This window comes from Oryctolagus cuniculus, chromosome 3 (assembly GCF_051225735.1).
Source record: "Oryctolagus cuniculus isolate XC-2025 breed Fujian yellow rabbit chromosome 3, ASM5122573v1, whole genome shotgun sequence".
In the NCBI taxonomy this organism is placed as follows: Eukaryota; Metazoa; Chordata; class Mammalia; order Lagomorpha; family Leporidae; genus Oryctolagus; species Oryctolagus cuniculus.
Genome location: NC_142869.1, coordinates 156449242 through 156462484, shown reverse-complemented (window position 1 = coordinate 156462484; position 13243 = coordinate 156449242). Strand labels below are relative to the sequence as shown.

General features: G+C 40.3%; 1 protein-coding gene and 1 long non-coding RNA gene across 2 annotated transcripts in view; one reads left to right on the top strand and one right to left on the bottom strand.

Moving 5' to 3' along the window:
• Nucleotides 1-5246, top strand: part of LOC149127565 (uncharacterized) — a 49594-nt gene extending 44348 nt beyond the window's left edge. Inside the window, exon 4 of the long non-coding RNA XR_016231742.1 lies at nt 5224-5246. This is a non-coding gene — a long non-coding RNA (uncharacterized LOC149127565). The remainder of the gene's footprint in view (nt 1-5223) is intronic.
• Nucleotides 1-13243, bottom strand: part of KCND2 (potassium voltage-gated channel subfamily D member 2) — a 524650-nt gene that overhangs the window by 16537 nt on the left and 494870 nt on the right. Inside the window, 1 exon segment of the mRNA NM_001082118.1 lies at nt 467-629. Coding sequence (NP_001075587.1) covers nt 467-629 — 163 coding nt within the window.

Sequence of the window (13243 nt, the reverse complement as noted above, 5' to 3'; positions counted from 1 at the left end):
CAAAGACTAAATAAATCACAAGTAGAAATCTGATATTAGTAAAATTTGCCAAAATTCTTATTTTTTATTTTACTACTATTGCTAATGCTGTTCAGCAAATATTTCTTACTTTTTGTCTCTGGCACTATGATAAGGTTGTATACCTCTGCCCTTTCGAAGTTAGACACTTGGTTATGGGATTGGCTTTGGCTTATGCAAGCAGAGATGGGCTTAGATGATTTCCAGGGGAGGCTTTAGGGGGCAATCTGATTTGTCAGGTCTTTTACCCATACTTTCAAGTATGGTGGTCTAAATAAACTTCTACCTGCGGACTAGTCATGGACCTGTAGCATGATAGAGAACTATTTCTTGCTTCTTTGTACTGCAGAATAACTTAGTTGGTCCTGGTTGATGCCACTATTGAGAAGCTCAGATTGCTCTAAATAGAAGCACTTTAAAGCTTAATGTTGCACAGATTGATACACACCTTTTGTGCCCTCCGTTTGTCTGCTCGTTGGTTTTGGTGGTAGATCCGACTGAAGTTGGATACAATAACTGGAACAGGTAGAGCAATGACCAAGACACCACTCAGCGAACAGATGGAACCAAAAATCTTCCCTGCTATGGTTTTTGGTACCATATCACCATACCTGTGTTAGAGAAAAAATATATATTGTTTGAAGTCTCAGAAACACATGTCTACCGATTACACAATTTTTTTTTGCTTTAAGTCAAACTTTTTGAACATATCTATTTCTATTTTATGATTATAATATACATTATTTCAGACTTATGAATATCTGAATATAAAATTTACCTTTCAATGTTTTAGAAAATGCTAACATTCAGAAGTCTCTTGGTTTGGAATCTATTTGAAGGCAAATGATGTAATGATAGCTTTTCAATTTGTCCTTTGTATGACATGGTATAACTCTATATAATACTACTCTTTCTATGGTAGAATTTATAGACTTGATAACACAGTTTTCCACTTAATTTCTTCAACATTTGGTTGGTTATGAAATTTAAGTAGAAATGGTAGTATATCACATTCCTTTCATGTTATGTAATCACTTAAAACTAAACTTTTCAAGGTCCCCATTAACCTTGTGAAATCCAGAGGCCATTTCTCCATGATAATCTTATTCAATCTCTCATTTTGATCTCATTAGTAGACTATTCTTTCCTTGAAACTGTTTCCATTCTTGGCTTCCATATGGAACATTCCTCTCCTTATCTTCCTACCTCACCGACTGCACTTCTCTCACATCTTTTCTGCTTCCGTTCTCTTGATCTGATTTCTAAATCTTGGAGTAATTCAGATCTCAGGCTTGAGTCTCCTAATCTTCTCCACATAAATGCTCTTCCTGTGTGATTTCATCTGATCCCATAGCTTCAAATTCTGTCTAGGCAGCTGACACTCTAAATTACACCAACAGCCCCGATGGTTCCCCGAGGATCCGACTTCCATCTCCAGTGAGCTAGTCTGTTTCTAACCCTGGACTCCTATCAGTCAATGCAAACTTAAATTAGCCAAAATGAAGTCTCATTTCCCTAGCTTCCTCTTCACTCCTCAAAACTATTCTTCCCACTGTTTGCCACCTATCATTAAGTGGAGCCACAAACCACCCAGTGGTTCACGCCAAAAAGGAGAGAGCTGCATCCCTGATGTCCACATCTTATCCCTTGTTTAGTCTTCTTGTTTCTGACCAAACAAAACTCTATCGTGTCTGAATCTCCTTACTCAAGCTACATGTTATAACAATAAACTGAGCCATCGCCATGTCTCACCAGAGGCACAGATGCATTGTCTCAGTTGAACTCTTCTTTCTATGTTTGCCACATTACAATTCACGCCACCACAGCAGCCAGAGTTATGGTTTAAGAAGTGGAAATCAGACAGTTGCTGCTTCACTTAATCCGGCTAATGGAATTGAAACTAAAATTCAAACTCCTCACCTTTTGCTCCAAAGACCTATACGTCATACCACACTTGATCAAACTCATTCTCTTCTGGCCATTGTGGTCATCTGGCTTCTGTTTGCACATGCAGCCCCCAGAGCATCTTTATTCACATTGTCACTTAAATGCCTCCATCCAAGAAGTTGATTCCAGATATCTAATCCACAGCAGTCTTAGGACATTTCTCCCCAGTCATCCCTATAATATTTTCCCATTTGATTACTTTCTTTTTTTAATTTATTTTTTATTTTGTTTTATTTTTTGACAGGCAGAGTGGACAGTGTGAGAGAGAGAGAGAGAGACAGAGAGAAAGGTCTTCCTTTCTGTTGGTTCACCCTCTAATGGCTGCTGCGGCCGGCGCGCTGCGGCCGGTGCACCGCGCTGATCCAAAGCCAGGAGCCAGGTGCTTCTCCTGGTCTCCCATGCGGGTGCAGGGCCCAAGCACTTGGGCCATCCTCCACTGCACTCTTGGGCCATAGCAGAGAGCTGGCCTGGAAGAGGGGCAACCGGGACAGAATGTGGTGCCCTGACCAGGACTAGAACCCGGTGTGCCGGCGCCACAGGCAGAGGATTAGCCTGTTGAGCTGCGGCACCGGCCACCATTTGATTACTTTTATTGTATATGCATTTACATGTGATATTTTATTTTAAATTTATTTTTGGGGGCTGGTGCTGTGGCATAGGGGGTAAAGCTGCTGCCTGCAGTGCCAGCATCCCATATGGGTGCCGGTTCGAGTCCTGGATGCTCCACTTCCCATCCAGCTCTCTGCTATGGCCTGGAAAAGCAGTAGAAGATGGCCCAAGTCCTTGGGCCCCTGACCACCCACGTGGGAGACCTGGAAGAAGCTCCTGGCTTCAGATGGGTGCAGCTCTGGCAGTTGTGGCCAATTGGGGAGTGAACCAGTGGATGGAGGAACTCTCCCCCCTAACCTCTGTCTCTCCTTCTCTCTCTGTATAACTCCTACTTTCAAATAAATAAATAAATCTTTTAAAAATTTTTATTTTTGGCCGGCGCCGCGGCTCACTAGGCTAATCCTCCACCTTGCGGCGCCGGCACTCTGGGTTCTAGTCCCGGTCGGGGCGCCGGATTCTGTCCCGGTTGCCCCTCTTCCAGGCCAGCTCTCTGCTGTGGCCAGGGAGTGCAGTGGAGGATGGCCCAAGTACTTGGGCCCTGCACCCCATGGGAGACCAGGAGAAGCACCTGGCTCCTGCCATTGGACCAGCGCGGTGTGCCGGCCGCAGCATGCCAGCCGTGGCAGCCATTGGAGGGTGAACCAACGGCAAAGGAAGACCTTTCTCTCTGTCTCTCTCTCTCACTGTCCACTCTGCCTGTCAAAAAAAATAAAAATTAAAAAAAAATTTTATTTTTGATTTTCTCAAGTTAGAGAGGAATTGCCCTTGGAATGGTTGTTGAGAGTGGCCGAAGGGGATATTGACTAGCACCACTTTTCGTAAACCCATTCTCAGCTTTGCTTTCTGCTATGAAGGCCCAGTTACTCATTCTTGTTGGTATTTGTGGGTAACCAGCAGTTGAACTAATTCACTAAAAATAAAATTTGTACCAGAATTGGCAGTATTAACTTATGGTAAAAAAAAAATAATAACCCAAGACGTGGAATGCCGTGTCCTTCTGTAGCACATCTGAAAACCTAAATTGTCATCTGATTATTATGTTGGTGAAGAAACAGTCAAAACTAGAGGAACTTAGAGAGGCTGAGTAGAAAGGCTTGAGGACATTCTTAATATAGAGATGTCAGTGGACTTGGAAGGTCAACTTCTTTTTATACACTGCTGTGCACACAGGAGCCAATTTCTATATTGGCCACAGTTCACATGGAGTGCCATTCATATTTTATAAATATCTTTTTTCCCTTTGCACTGATTATGCAGTAGGCTCTGGAGGAGGCTAGCACGTGCACACACACACACCCATACACATACATGCACACAGCTGTAAACAAAGGAATTTGAGTGTGGCCTAGAAAGTGTTCCTTAAAATGGAAAGTAAATCAAAATCCATTATACTTGTGGTCAGAGAAGACAAACATTGAGTTGGTGTAATTAAAATAAGCCCTTTAAAATATAAATATATAAGAACACCAAATGAGTCCAGCATATAGTTTCTCTTGCCCCTTTCTAAAGAGATTTTTTAAAATTAGTATTTATTAATTTTTTTTAAAAAAAGATTTATTTATTTGAGATGCAGAGTTACAAAGAGGCAGAGGCAGAAAGAGATAGCTTCAATCTGTTGGTTCACTTCCCAAATGGCCACAACAACTGGAGCTGGGCTGATCAGAAGCCAGGAGCTGGAGCTTCTTCAGGGTGTCTCATGTGGGTGCAGGGGCCCAAAGACTTGGGCCATCTTTTGCTGCTTTTTCAGGCATATTAGCAGGGAGCTGGATCAGAAGTGGAGCAGCTGAGATTTGAACCAGCACCCATATGGGGTGCTGCACTGCAGGAGTTGGCTTTAACTGCTATGCCACAGTGCTGGCCCCTTTATTAAATTTGTCTTGTGTTCTAGGTTCACTATGTCTGGGTTGGCAATCCCTGAATACTTGTAGTTATTTGAATACGTTAAGAAAGGTGAGGAGATGAATCAGTTTGGTGAAAGCCAAAAAATTTAGCGTAAGGGTCAGTCAGGGAAAAGAAAAGACATCTCTATTTATCTATCTATGTATATGTATGTAGTTTATTATCTTAAAGCTATGCAAATCTACATCATGTAAAATGATATTTATTATTTACTTCTACCATATTTGTTTTGTAATCCCGAATTCCTTCATAATCCAGAGTGGGAGTGAGCACTTGAGATGGCTGGGCGCTACAGCAGTGATTATGGTGGAGAGAGAAAGGGAGTGAGTGTTCATTTGCAGGCGTACCTTGTCTAGTCTTTTTACTCTTGGATAGAGAGCTTTCCTGCATTGAAGTCCATTAGGATGGTCCCTTAGGGCACTGTTGTTGTGAGATAAGAGGGAGGAGGAGGAGGAGAGAACTGGGAAGCAGCACAGGGTGTTCAGGTAGTCTGGGCTGTTCTGCGATTATTCACTGCCTGAGTGCTTGGCTCATTCCCTAGGAGCACCTCCTGCCACCTTCGTTCCTTAGAGATGAACTTTTTTGCTCAGCTCCTTGCTCCCCTCAGCTTTCTAAGATTGGATTGCGGTTGATATTTTGCAGTATTTTATACATATCTCACTAATTGTCTCTGTTGCAGAATAATGAAGAACATATAGTTTGATTCATGCTTGTTGTGAATTTATCTGTATTGTCTCTCTTCTGATTTAGGAATGACCTGGAGAAATGGAAAAATTTCTTTGCAAAATTGTAATTGGGCACAGGACGTTCCAGATATGGGTAATATCTTGCTGGCAAAACCAGTTGCTCTTCTTTGTTAAAAAAGGAACTTTTTTAAACTTTTATTTAATAAATATAAATTTCCAAAGTACAACTTTTGGATTATAGTAGCTTTTCTCCCCCTAACCTCCCTCCCACCATCCCATCTCCTACTCCCTCTCCCATCCCATTCTTCATCAATTCATTTTCAATTATCTTTATATACAGAAGATCAACTTAGTATATACTAAGTAAAGATTTCAACAGTTTGCACCCACACAGATACACAAAGTATAAAGTACTGTTTGAGTAGTAGTTTTACTGTTAATTTGCATAGTGCAACACATTTAAGGACAGAGATCCTACACGGGGAGTAGGTACACAGTGACTCCCTTTGTTGATTTAACAATTGACACTCTTATATGGCGTCAGTAATCACCAGAGGCTCTTGTCATGAGTTGCCAAGGCTATGTAAGCCTCTTGAGTTCACAAACTCCAATCTTATTTAGACAAGGCCATAGTCAAAGTGGAAGTTCTCTCCTCCCTTCAGAGAAAGATACCTCCTTCTTTGATGGCCTGTTCTTTCCACTGGTATCTCACTTGCAGAGATCTTTCATTTAGGTGTGTGGTGTTGTGGTTTTGTTTTTTTTTTTTTTGTTTTTTTTTTTTTTTTTTTTTTTTTTTGTCACAGTGTCTAAGCTTTCCATGCCTGAGAAACTCTCATGGGCTTTTAACTGGATCCAAATGCCTTAAGGGCTGATTCTGAGGCCAGAATGCTGTTTAGGACATCTGCCATTCTATGAGTCTGCTGTGTATCCTGCTTCCCATGTTGGATCGTTCTCTCCTTTTTAATTCTATCAGTTATTATTAGCAGACACTAGTCTTGTTTATGTGATCCCAAGAAAGGAACTTTTAACTAGTATTCAAACTAAATAAAAAACAAACTATCATTGTACTCCTTGGGAATCATATCTCTGTGAAACTCAGTGCACAGAAAGGCTTAGAATAGAAAGCTACACACATTGTAGTTCAATGAACATTGAAAGTATTCCTAAAATCCATATTTTAATGATTACTGCTATCATAAGCATATTAGTTACCTATAGATACTATATATTTCACTTAAAAACATATCTCCTTTCCCTCTCATTCTCTGTTCTGAACTTTATAGTAAACCAAGTAGCATTACATATTCCATTTTGTCTTTCTTCAGAATTTAATATTATATCTCTAGTCTTCAAAGTTCTCAAAACAAGCTTAAAAACAAACATTGCTTAAATATGGTGTTTAGCTTCAGGTAGATGTTTTTCACGTATATTTTTTTTTCTGTAAATAAAATGGTTTAAAAGATTACAAGGAATAGATTTTATTTCAAATGAAATAAATATTGAATTCTTTAAAACAGAAGAAAACAGGGAGATGAGATAATACGGGAGAATAATCACTACGAAGTTTCCCATAATGAGTGACTTGCACTGTTAATTGAAAGGCAGGCTTCCTCTCCATGTCCACTTTCCCCTCCTTTTTCTCCTCACTCTGTTAGTGGGCTCACCCCCGTTTCTGCTCCCCTTTCCTCCTGGACATCTCTGCTGGCTCAGTGCTCCCCTTCCATATGTTATTAGTTTAAACGTACAAAGCAGAGCTGCCATTAACCCAGAGTGTTAATTCTAAAGTTGCACAAACAGCCCCAAAATGACTTCTTGTCTAAAATGACTTTGTTTGCCATCTGTTAAAATTATTTTGGGTGTAAGACCAATTCTCCAAAAAAGATGTAATTTTTAGTTATTGAAGATTTTCAGTGTCAAATATTATCCAAAATATTTATGCAAAATCCTTGAATTCTGGCATATACTCTACTTATTAATACCAAAAAGTGAATAAAACTTGGTTAATTCAGGCCAACAGCTCTATCTATTGATCTATCTATTGATGGGGCCTGTGCTGTGGCATAGTGGGTTAAGCTACTGCCCGCAATGCTGGGGTCCCATAAGCCAAGAACACTTTTATCCTGGTTGCTCCCCTTCCCATGCAGTTCCCTGCTAATGCTCCTGGGAAAGCAGTGGAAAATGTCCCAAGTGTTTGGGGCCCTGCACCCATTGGGAGATCAGGAACAGGATGTCCTGGTTCCCAGCTTCAATTCTGACCCAGCTCTGGCCATTGTGGGCATTTGGTGGATGAACCAGTGGATGGAAAATATCTCTTTCTGTCTGTTTCTTCATCCCTCTCTCTCTCTGTAATTCTGCCTTTGAAATTAAAAAAAAATCACACAAAATAACACATTATAAACAAAACTTTATTTGTATGTACTCAGTTTTTCCCTATTTGGCATTTCTCCAGAAATCATATGGCTACAGCCTGGCTATCTTTGGATCTCAAGCAGAGAAATATTTCCTTGAATTTTCTTACATAGTCTGCAAACACAATATTGCTAGCTTCCCAGTGCTATTCATATACTTTCTATTTTTCTCCTCTTTTTATTTGAAGAGTATAAATGTAGGTTCATTTGATAAAGGAGAAATGTTATTTAAGGGCAAATCGCCCCAGTCCAAGTATGACTTTCCATCTGTGAGACTATTTCCCATGGATATTAAGAGAAAAAGCAAAAACCATGCATTTACAAACAATCACAAAGGTTTAAGAGATCTTCATACAACAGGACAAAAATGCTGATTTAAAATAAACCTTGACAATTCCTGCAATTCAATCTCTCTCTCTCTTTTTCTACAATAAGAAGTCGTAAATTGCTAGGTGTAAGGAATAGAATGAATGGATCCTGGGCAGGTGCACAGAAGCCTAGCAATATCCTGCACATTGTACAGGGCAGGTGCTAGTTCCACAAAAACCGTATTGTAAATAGTACCATGTTAAAGTAAAAACTTCATATAGGACATAAGTCAATATTTTGTAGTGTAAGTATTTGAATAATAAGTATTAAAAATGTCAGTTGAAAGTAAGTGATATGTTTGATATCCTAGTGAAAGCCATTAGTTAAATGTGTGTGTGCATTTATGTTTTAATGATTGATTTGGGGGTTGAATTTTTCTCTTTAAACTGAGTGCTAGCTCTAGAGGTCTAAGAAAATTTATGTTGACCTAGAAGCTGGATCACTTTGTTACTAAGAATTACAGCCCTCAGGCTCTCAGAGGCTTTGCTCTTCATGGATTTTCTGCCATCAGTTTGGTATTCTGGAAGGTCCAAAGTTTGAGGGGTAGTTTTTGTAGAAGGTACAATATCTGTAAGTACAAAATGGCTTTTTTATGGTTTATTTGTTTATTTTGAAAGTCAAAGTGACAGAGAAGGAAAGAGAGAGAGAGAGAGAGAGAGAGAGAGAGAATGAATCTTCTGTCTGCTGGTTCACTCCCTAGATGGCAGTAACATCCAGCAGTTGACCAGTCTTAAATTCGGAGCCAGGAGCTTCATATGCGTCTCCTTCATGGGTGGCAAGGACCCAAATCCTTGGGCCATCTTCTGCTGCTTCCTCAGGCCATTAGCATGGAGCTGGATCAGAAGTGGAACAGCCTGACTGGAAACAGTGGTGTCCCAGGCAGTGGCTTCACCTGCTAAGCCACAAGGCTGGCCCTGCAAATGATTTATTAAGTGTTACTATGTGATAACCATTTGTGGTGTAGAACTTGTTTGCCAGAGGGGCCCTGGTATTACTTCAGCAACAGATAGATTTCTCTTTGACATTTTAAAATCAATGTGTGCTTAAAAAACTGCTTTGATTTTTTTTCTCTTTACCTCTCTTGCCTGGAGGATCTGTATCACTTTAGCATCCCAGTTCTATTAGTTTGAGAATAGTTTTTCATTATCTCATGTACAATTTTTAACATATTGTCTTATTACCTGTTTAAGCAAAATTATGAGCTGCTACTTTTGTTTATTCTTTTAATATTTATTTTATTGTAAAAGCAGGAAAAGAGACAGAGAAAGTAAGAGAGATCTCCCATTCGCTGATTGACCATCCAAATGCTGCAATGGGCTGAACTGAACTGGGCTGAATCCAGGAATCAGGAACTCATTCTGCATCTTGCATGTGCATGGCAGGGACCCACGCACTTGAGCCATCATTCGCTTCCTCCCAGGTCTGCATGAGCAGGAGCTAGAATGGAGAGTGGAGTGAGGACTTGATCCCAGGCACTGTGATATGGGATGCAGGAGTCCTAAGCTGTGTCTCAATTACTCTCAAACAGCAGCCCTAGCTAACTTTTGCAAGTGATTTTTTAAAAAAACTTTCCCCATTGTTTATCACAGTAGTTATCTGAGCATCTACTAAATGAAAAGGGAAGCCATGGCCGGCGCCGCGGCTCAATAGGCTAATCCTCCGTCTGCGGCGCCAGCACACTGGGTTCTAGTCCCGGTCAGGGTGCCAGATTCTGTCCCAGATTCCAGTCCAGCTCTCTGCTGTGGCCCGGGAAGGCAGTGGAGGATGGCCCGGGTGCTTGGGCCCTGCACCCGTATGGAAGACCAGGAGAAGCACCTGGCTCCTGGCTTCAGATCAGCGCTGTGCATTGGCCATAGCGGCCATTGGGGGATGAACCAATGGAAAAGGAAGACCTTTCTCTCTGTCTCTCTCTCACTGTCCACTCTTGCCTGTCAAAAAAAAAAAAAAAAAAAAAAAAAAAAAAAAAAAAAAAAGAAAAGAAAAAGAAAGAAAAGGGAAGCCATTGGATCCTTACCCTAACTAGAAGGTTCTAGCCTGGAATCCATGGATTCTTAAGGAATCTGTGGATAATATTCAGCTGGGTTACGGGACTCCATGAGCATATGTGACTTTATATGCATTTTCTTGAAAAGAGTTTTTTTTTAAAATTACTAATTTTGACTAAATCATAAGATTTTTTATTAAATTATGCTATGACCTAAATAATATTTAAAACTTATGACTTGAATATTTGCCTTATGTTATCCATGTAGAGTCTGAACTAACATTGCACTAAGGAAATGCTGTGCAAATAACTGCAGAACTAGCATATACCCACTAGGGGGCATAAAAGCCTAAATGAAAATTGGAAAGAAACCAGGTCTTTTCTGGTTTTCACAAGCTCAGAGTGAGAGAAGTATTTCCAGTAAATTGCTTGCACCAATTCCTTATCTTTGCCTACACACGTTCAATATTTAGGGTATGTTTTGGGAATCTTATAACTCTGAAAGCAGTTGAATAGGAAAAAAATCCCACCAAGTTCATAGATTATCTATATTTAAGGTGTTTCCAAAAAGATGCATAAGAATTCTGACAGCATTTTATGGTGCTTCTAGGAAGATAGAGGATGTCCTCTAATGTGAGATATCACTAAAACCTCATTTTAAACAAGAAAGACCCCAAGGGTGAAAATTGAGGGGAACTGGGTTTGTGTACAGAAAGTGATCAAGGATAAGACCAAGATGCCTTTTTCCCCACCAGTCAATATTCAAGCCCTCAACATCGGGTGTCAGTGGGGCTCATGGGCTGTGTGCTTTTAGTCTGTGCCTTTTAAGAACATAAATTCTTTTCTCTTTGTTGTTTATTCTCTTGCTTTTCACTTATTATATCATTAAGTGAGAATTTAAAGGTTATAAATGAAACAAAGGTTTATGACCTCATTCTAGTATTTTTTTAAACCTTAATGAATGCTATCAATAAAAACGTACAGTTTCCTTTAAAAATGTGTGCTTATTTTCAGGGTATGTTTTTCAGAGAACATATCTCTAACATTTGTTATATTCGTTAATTTTTTAAAAAATGTTAAGAAAATATATGTATAATTGATTTCTGGGAAGCACACATTAAAAGCAAACAGACAAACAGTAAAAAAAAAGTCCACTGGGGACTGGCTTTCCCAGCTGTGGACCAGCAGAAATAGTTTGCTCTGCTCTGGGTTCCTAGTCTCTGTGGCTCCGAGCTATCCTTTCATCCATGTTCCTTTGAATCTGATCCTGTCGTTTTTCTGTATAAAAGCCTTCACTGTCTCTCAGTCATCTGCTGGAAAAAGCTCAGGCTCCTTAGCGTGATGCACACAGCTCTGCCTGACTCAGCCATCTCATCCTCCACACACCCACACATACCCTATGTTCTAATTGGAACAAAGAGCTTCCCTTTACTGGAAGGCATCAAGTCCTCCTTCCATTTGTCTAGGCCTTGGGAATATTATTCTTTCCAGACTACTCCTCATTGTACTTCCACTGCAAAAATCCTTTGGGTAAACAGCAACATACCTTGATAATGCTTGACCATTAGGTCTCACTTGAAGAATTTCTTAAGTATTTTAATATCAATAAGAGTATCCTTTTCCCTTTTCTTTGCCTCCAATGCTGCTTGCAATGTATAGAGTACAATTAGTTTTTTTTTACAGGTATATCTTCTCTTGCTAAACCACAAAGTGCATGAGGTCAAGGCTCACGTCATCATTATAAACCCAGCTCCAGCACAGACCTTGTCTAGTACTCAGCAAATAGTTGGAACTCAATAAATGTTTATTGCTTAAATAAATCCTTCAGAGAAAGGTCTGGTGGTAAACAATAAATACGGGAGGGAGAAAGGGAAGATATTTGTCTTCTGTTCTTTTTCTCTTAACCAGGTTTCCTATTTTCTCCCTGCCTAGCACTATCCCATCTCCTCGATATCTCTAAATTCCTCTCTGTACACTTAGATGAAATGCTCACCTCCACCTGGTTCCAAACTGTTCATGCATCTTACTTTTTATACTGGAGAAATCATTTTTTTAACCTAGATGATTTTAAATAAATATAGAAGCAGAGAGACCACTTTTGAAGATAGGTTTTCCATTAACACATGCTTAAAAACCATAAATTTAGCCAGAATTTTGAAGCACAAGTCACAGAAAATTTGACATATTTTGTAATTTTAAATGCCTAAGAATTTGAATGAATATTGATGCAGGTACCCTGAATGTCACATATCGTCCTGGGTCAGAGCTGGGTTTTTCTATTCTTGGGTATTCTTCTCATGGATGCTTGTAATCTCAGATAGGGACCACCATCAATTATCTGAAAATTCTACTGCAGGATCTTCATTTTTCTTAACAACGTCGTCTCTGGTTATACCTATTGGAGGAATTATGCTGTCTTCCATCAGCAGGAAAGTAATCCATCAGGCAAATGAAGCTTCTAGCATTTGCTCACTCATCTGGGCTTTGGGCCCATGGCAGCACCTTCCAAGGGATGCATGTTTTGGTTTTGCACAGGAAAGGGGTTGCTCTTCAACACTGTCAGAGTTGCTCTCCTACTGGGGGCTTTCTTCAGTTACCTGATGCTCTAGCTTCCACCTCTTCCTGTCCTTTGAAAGGTCCTGCTGTGGCAGGAAACTCCCCCCTGTGCGTGGTCCCAGGCACTGCTGCGGCCCTGCAGGTTGTCACCCAAGGAGACAAATCCCCATGCCATTTGGACAGTGCTTTTCACAAATCTGCTTTCTTTGATGCAGCCACCTCTCACTTGCTGAGTCTATGGAAGAGGTTCATTGCTTACAACACACTTGAAGTTTCCTCAGTGCTTGGGCATGGGGAAGGAGGAGGAGCTGGCTGCCAGGTTTATGCCCGTGATGCCGAGCTTGGACGAGAATGTCAGTTAGGCAGCTTAAAACCAAGAAGGGAGTTCTTGCTGTAAACATTTTCATGTTTTCTCACCTGAGTTTACAGAAGTCTAAAACCTATTAGCTGTTATAGGTCTCATGGCACCTTTAAGTTGTCTTTAAAAATTCACCTATTTTATTTCCAACTGTACTTTTTAAATTACTTATGGATTATCCAGTAATAACCTAACACATCTCATTTCTAATTCTGCCCAGGAGCACCTGGTGATTTCGTCACCTACTGTCTACTTCTTAAGTATTATGGGAAGGAAGGCACAAAATCTGCACTGCCCAGGAGACTTGGGTCTTTATCATGGCAGAGAAGTAGGACCTGTTTAGGTAGCAGCAGTCTGAATGATAGTTCTGCAAATAGATATTGTGTTTCTCCTGGCAGATATGGCCAGG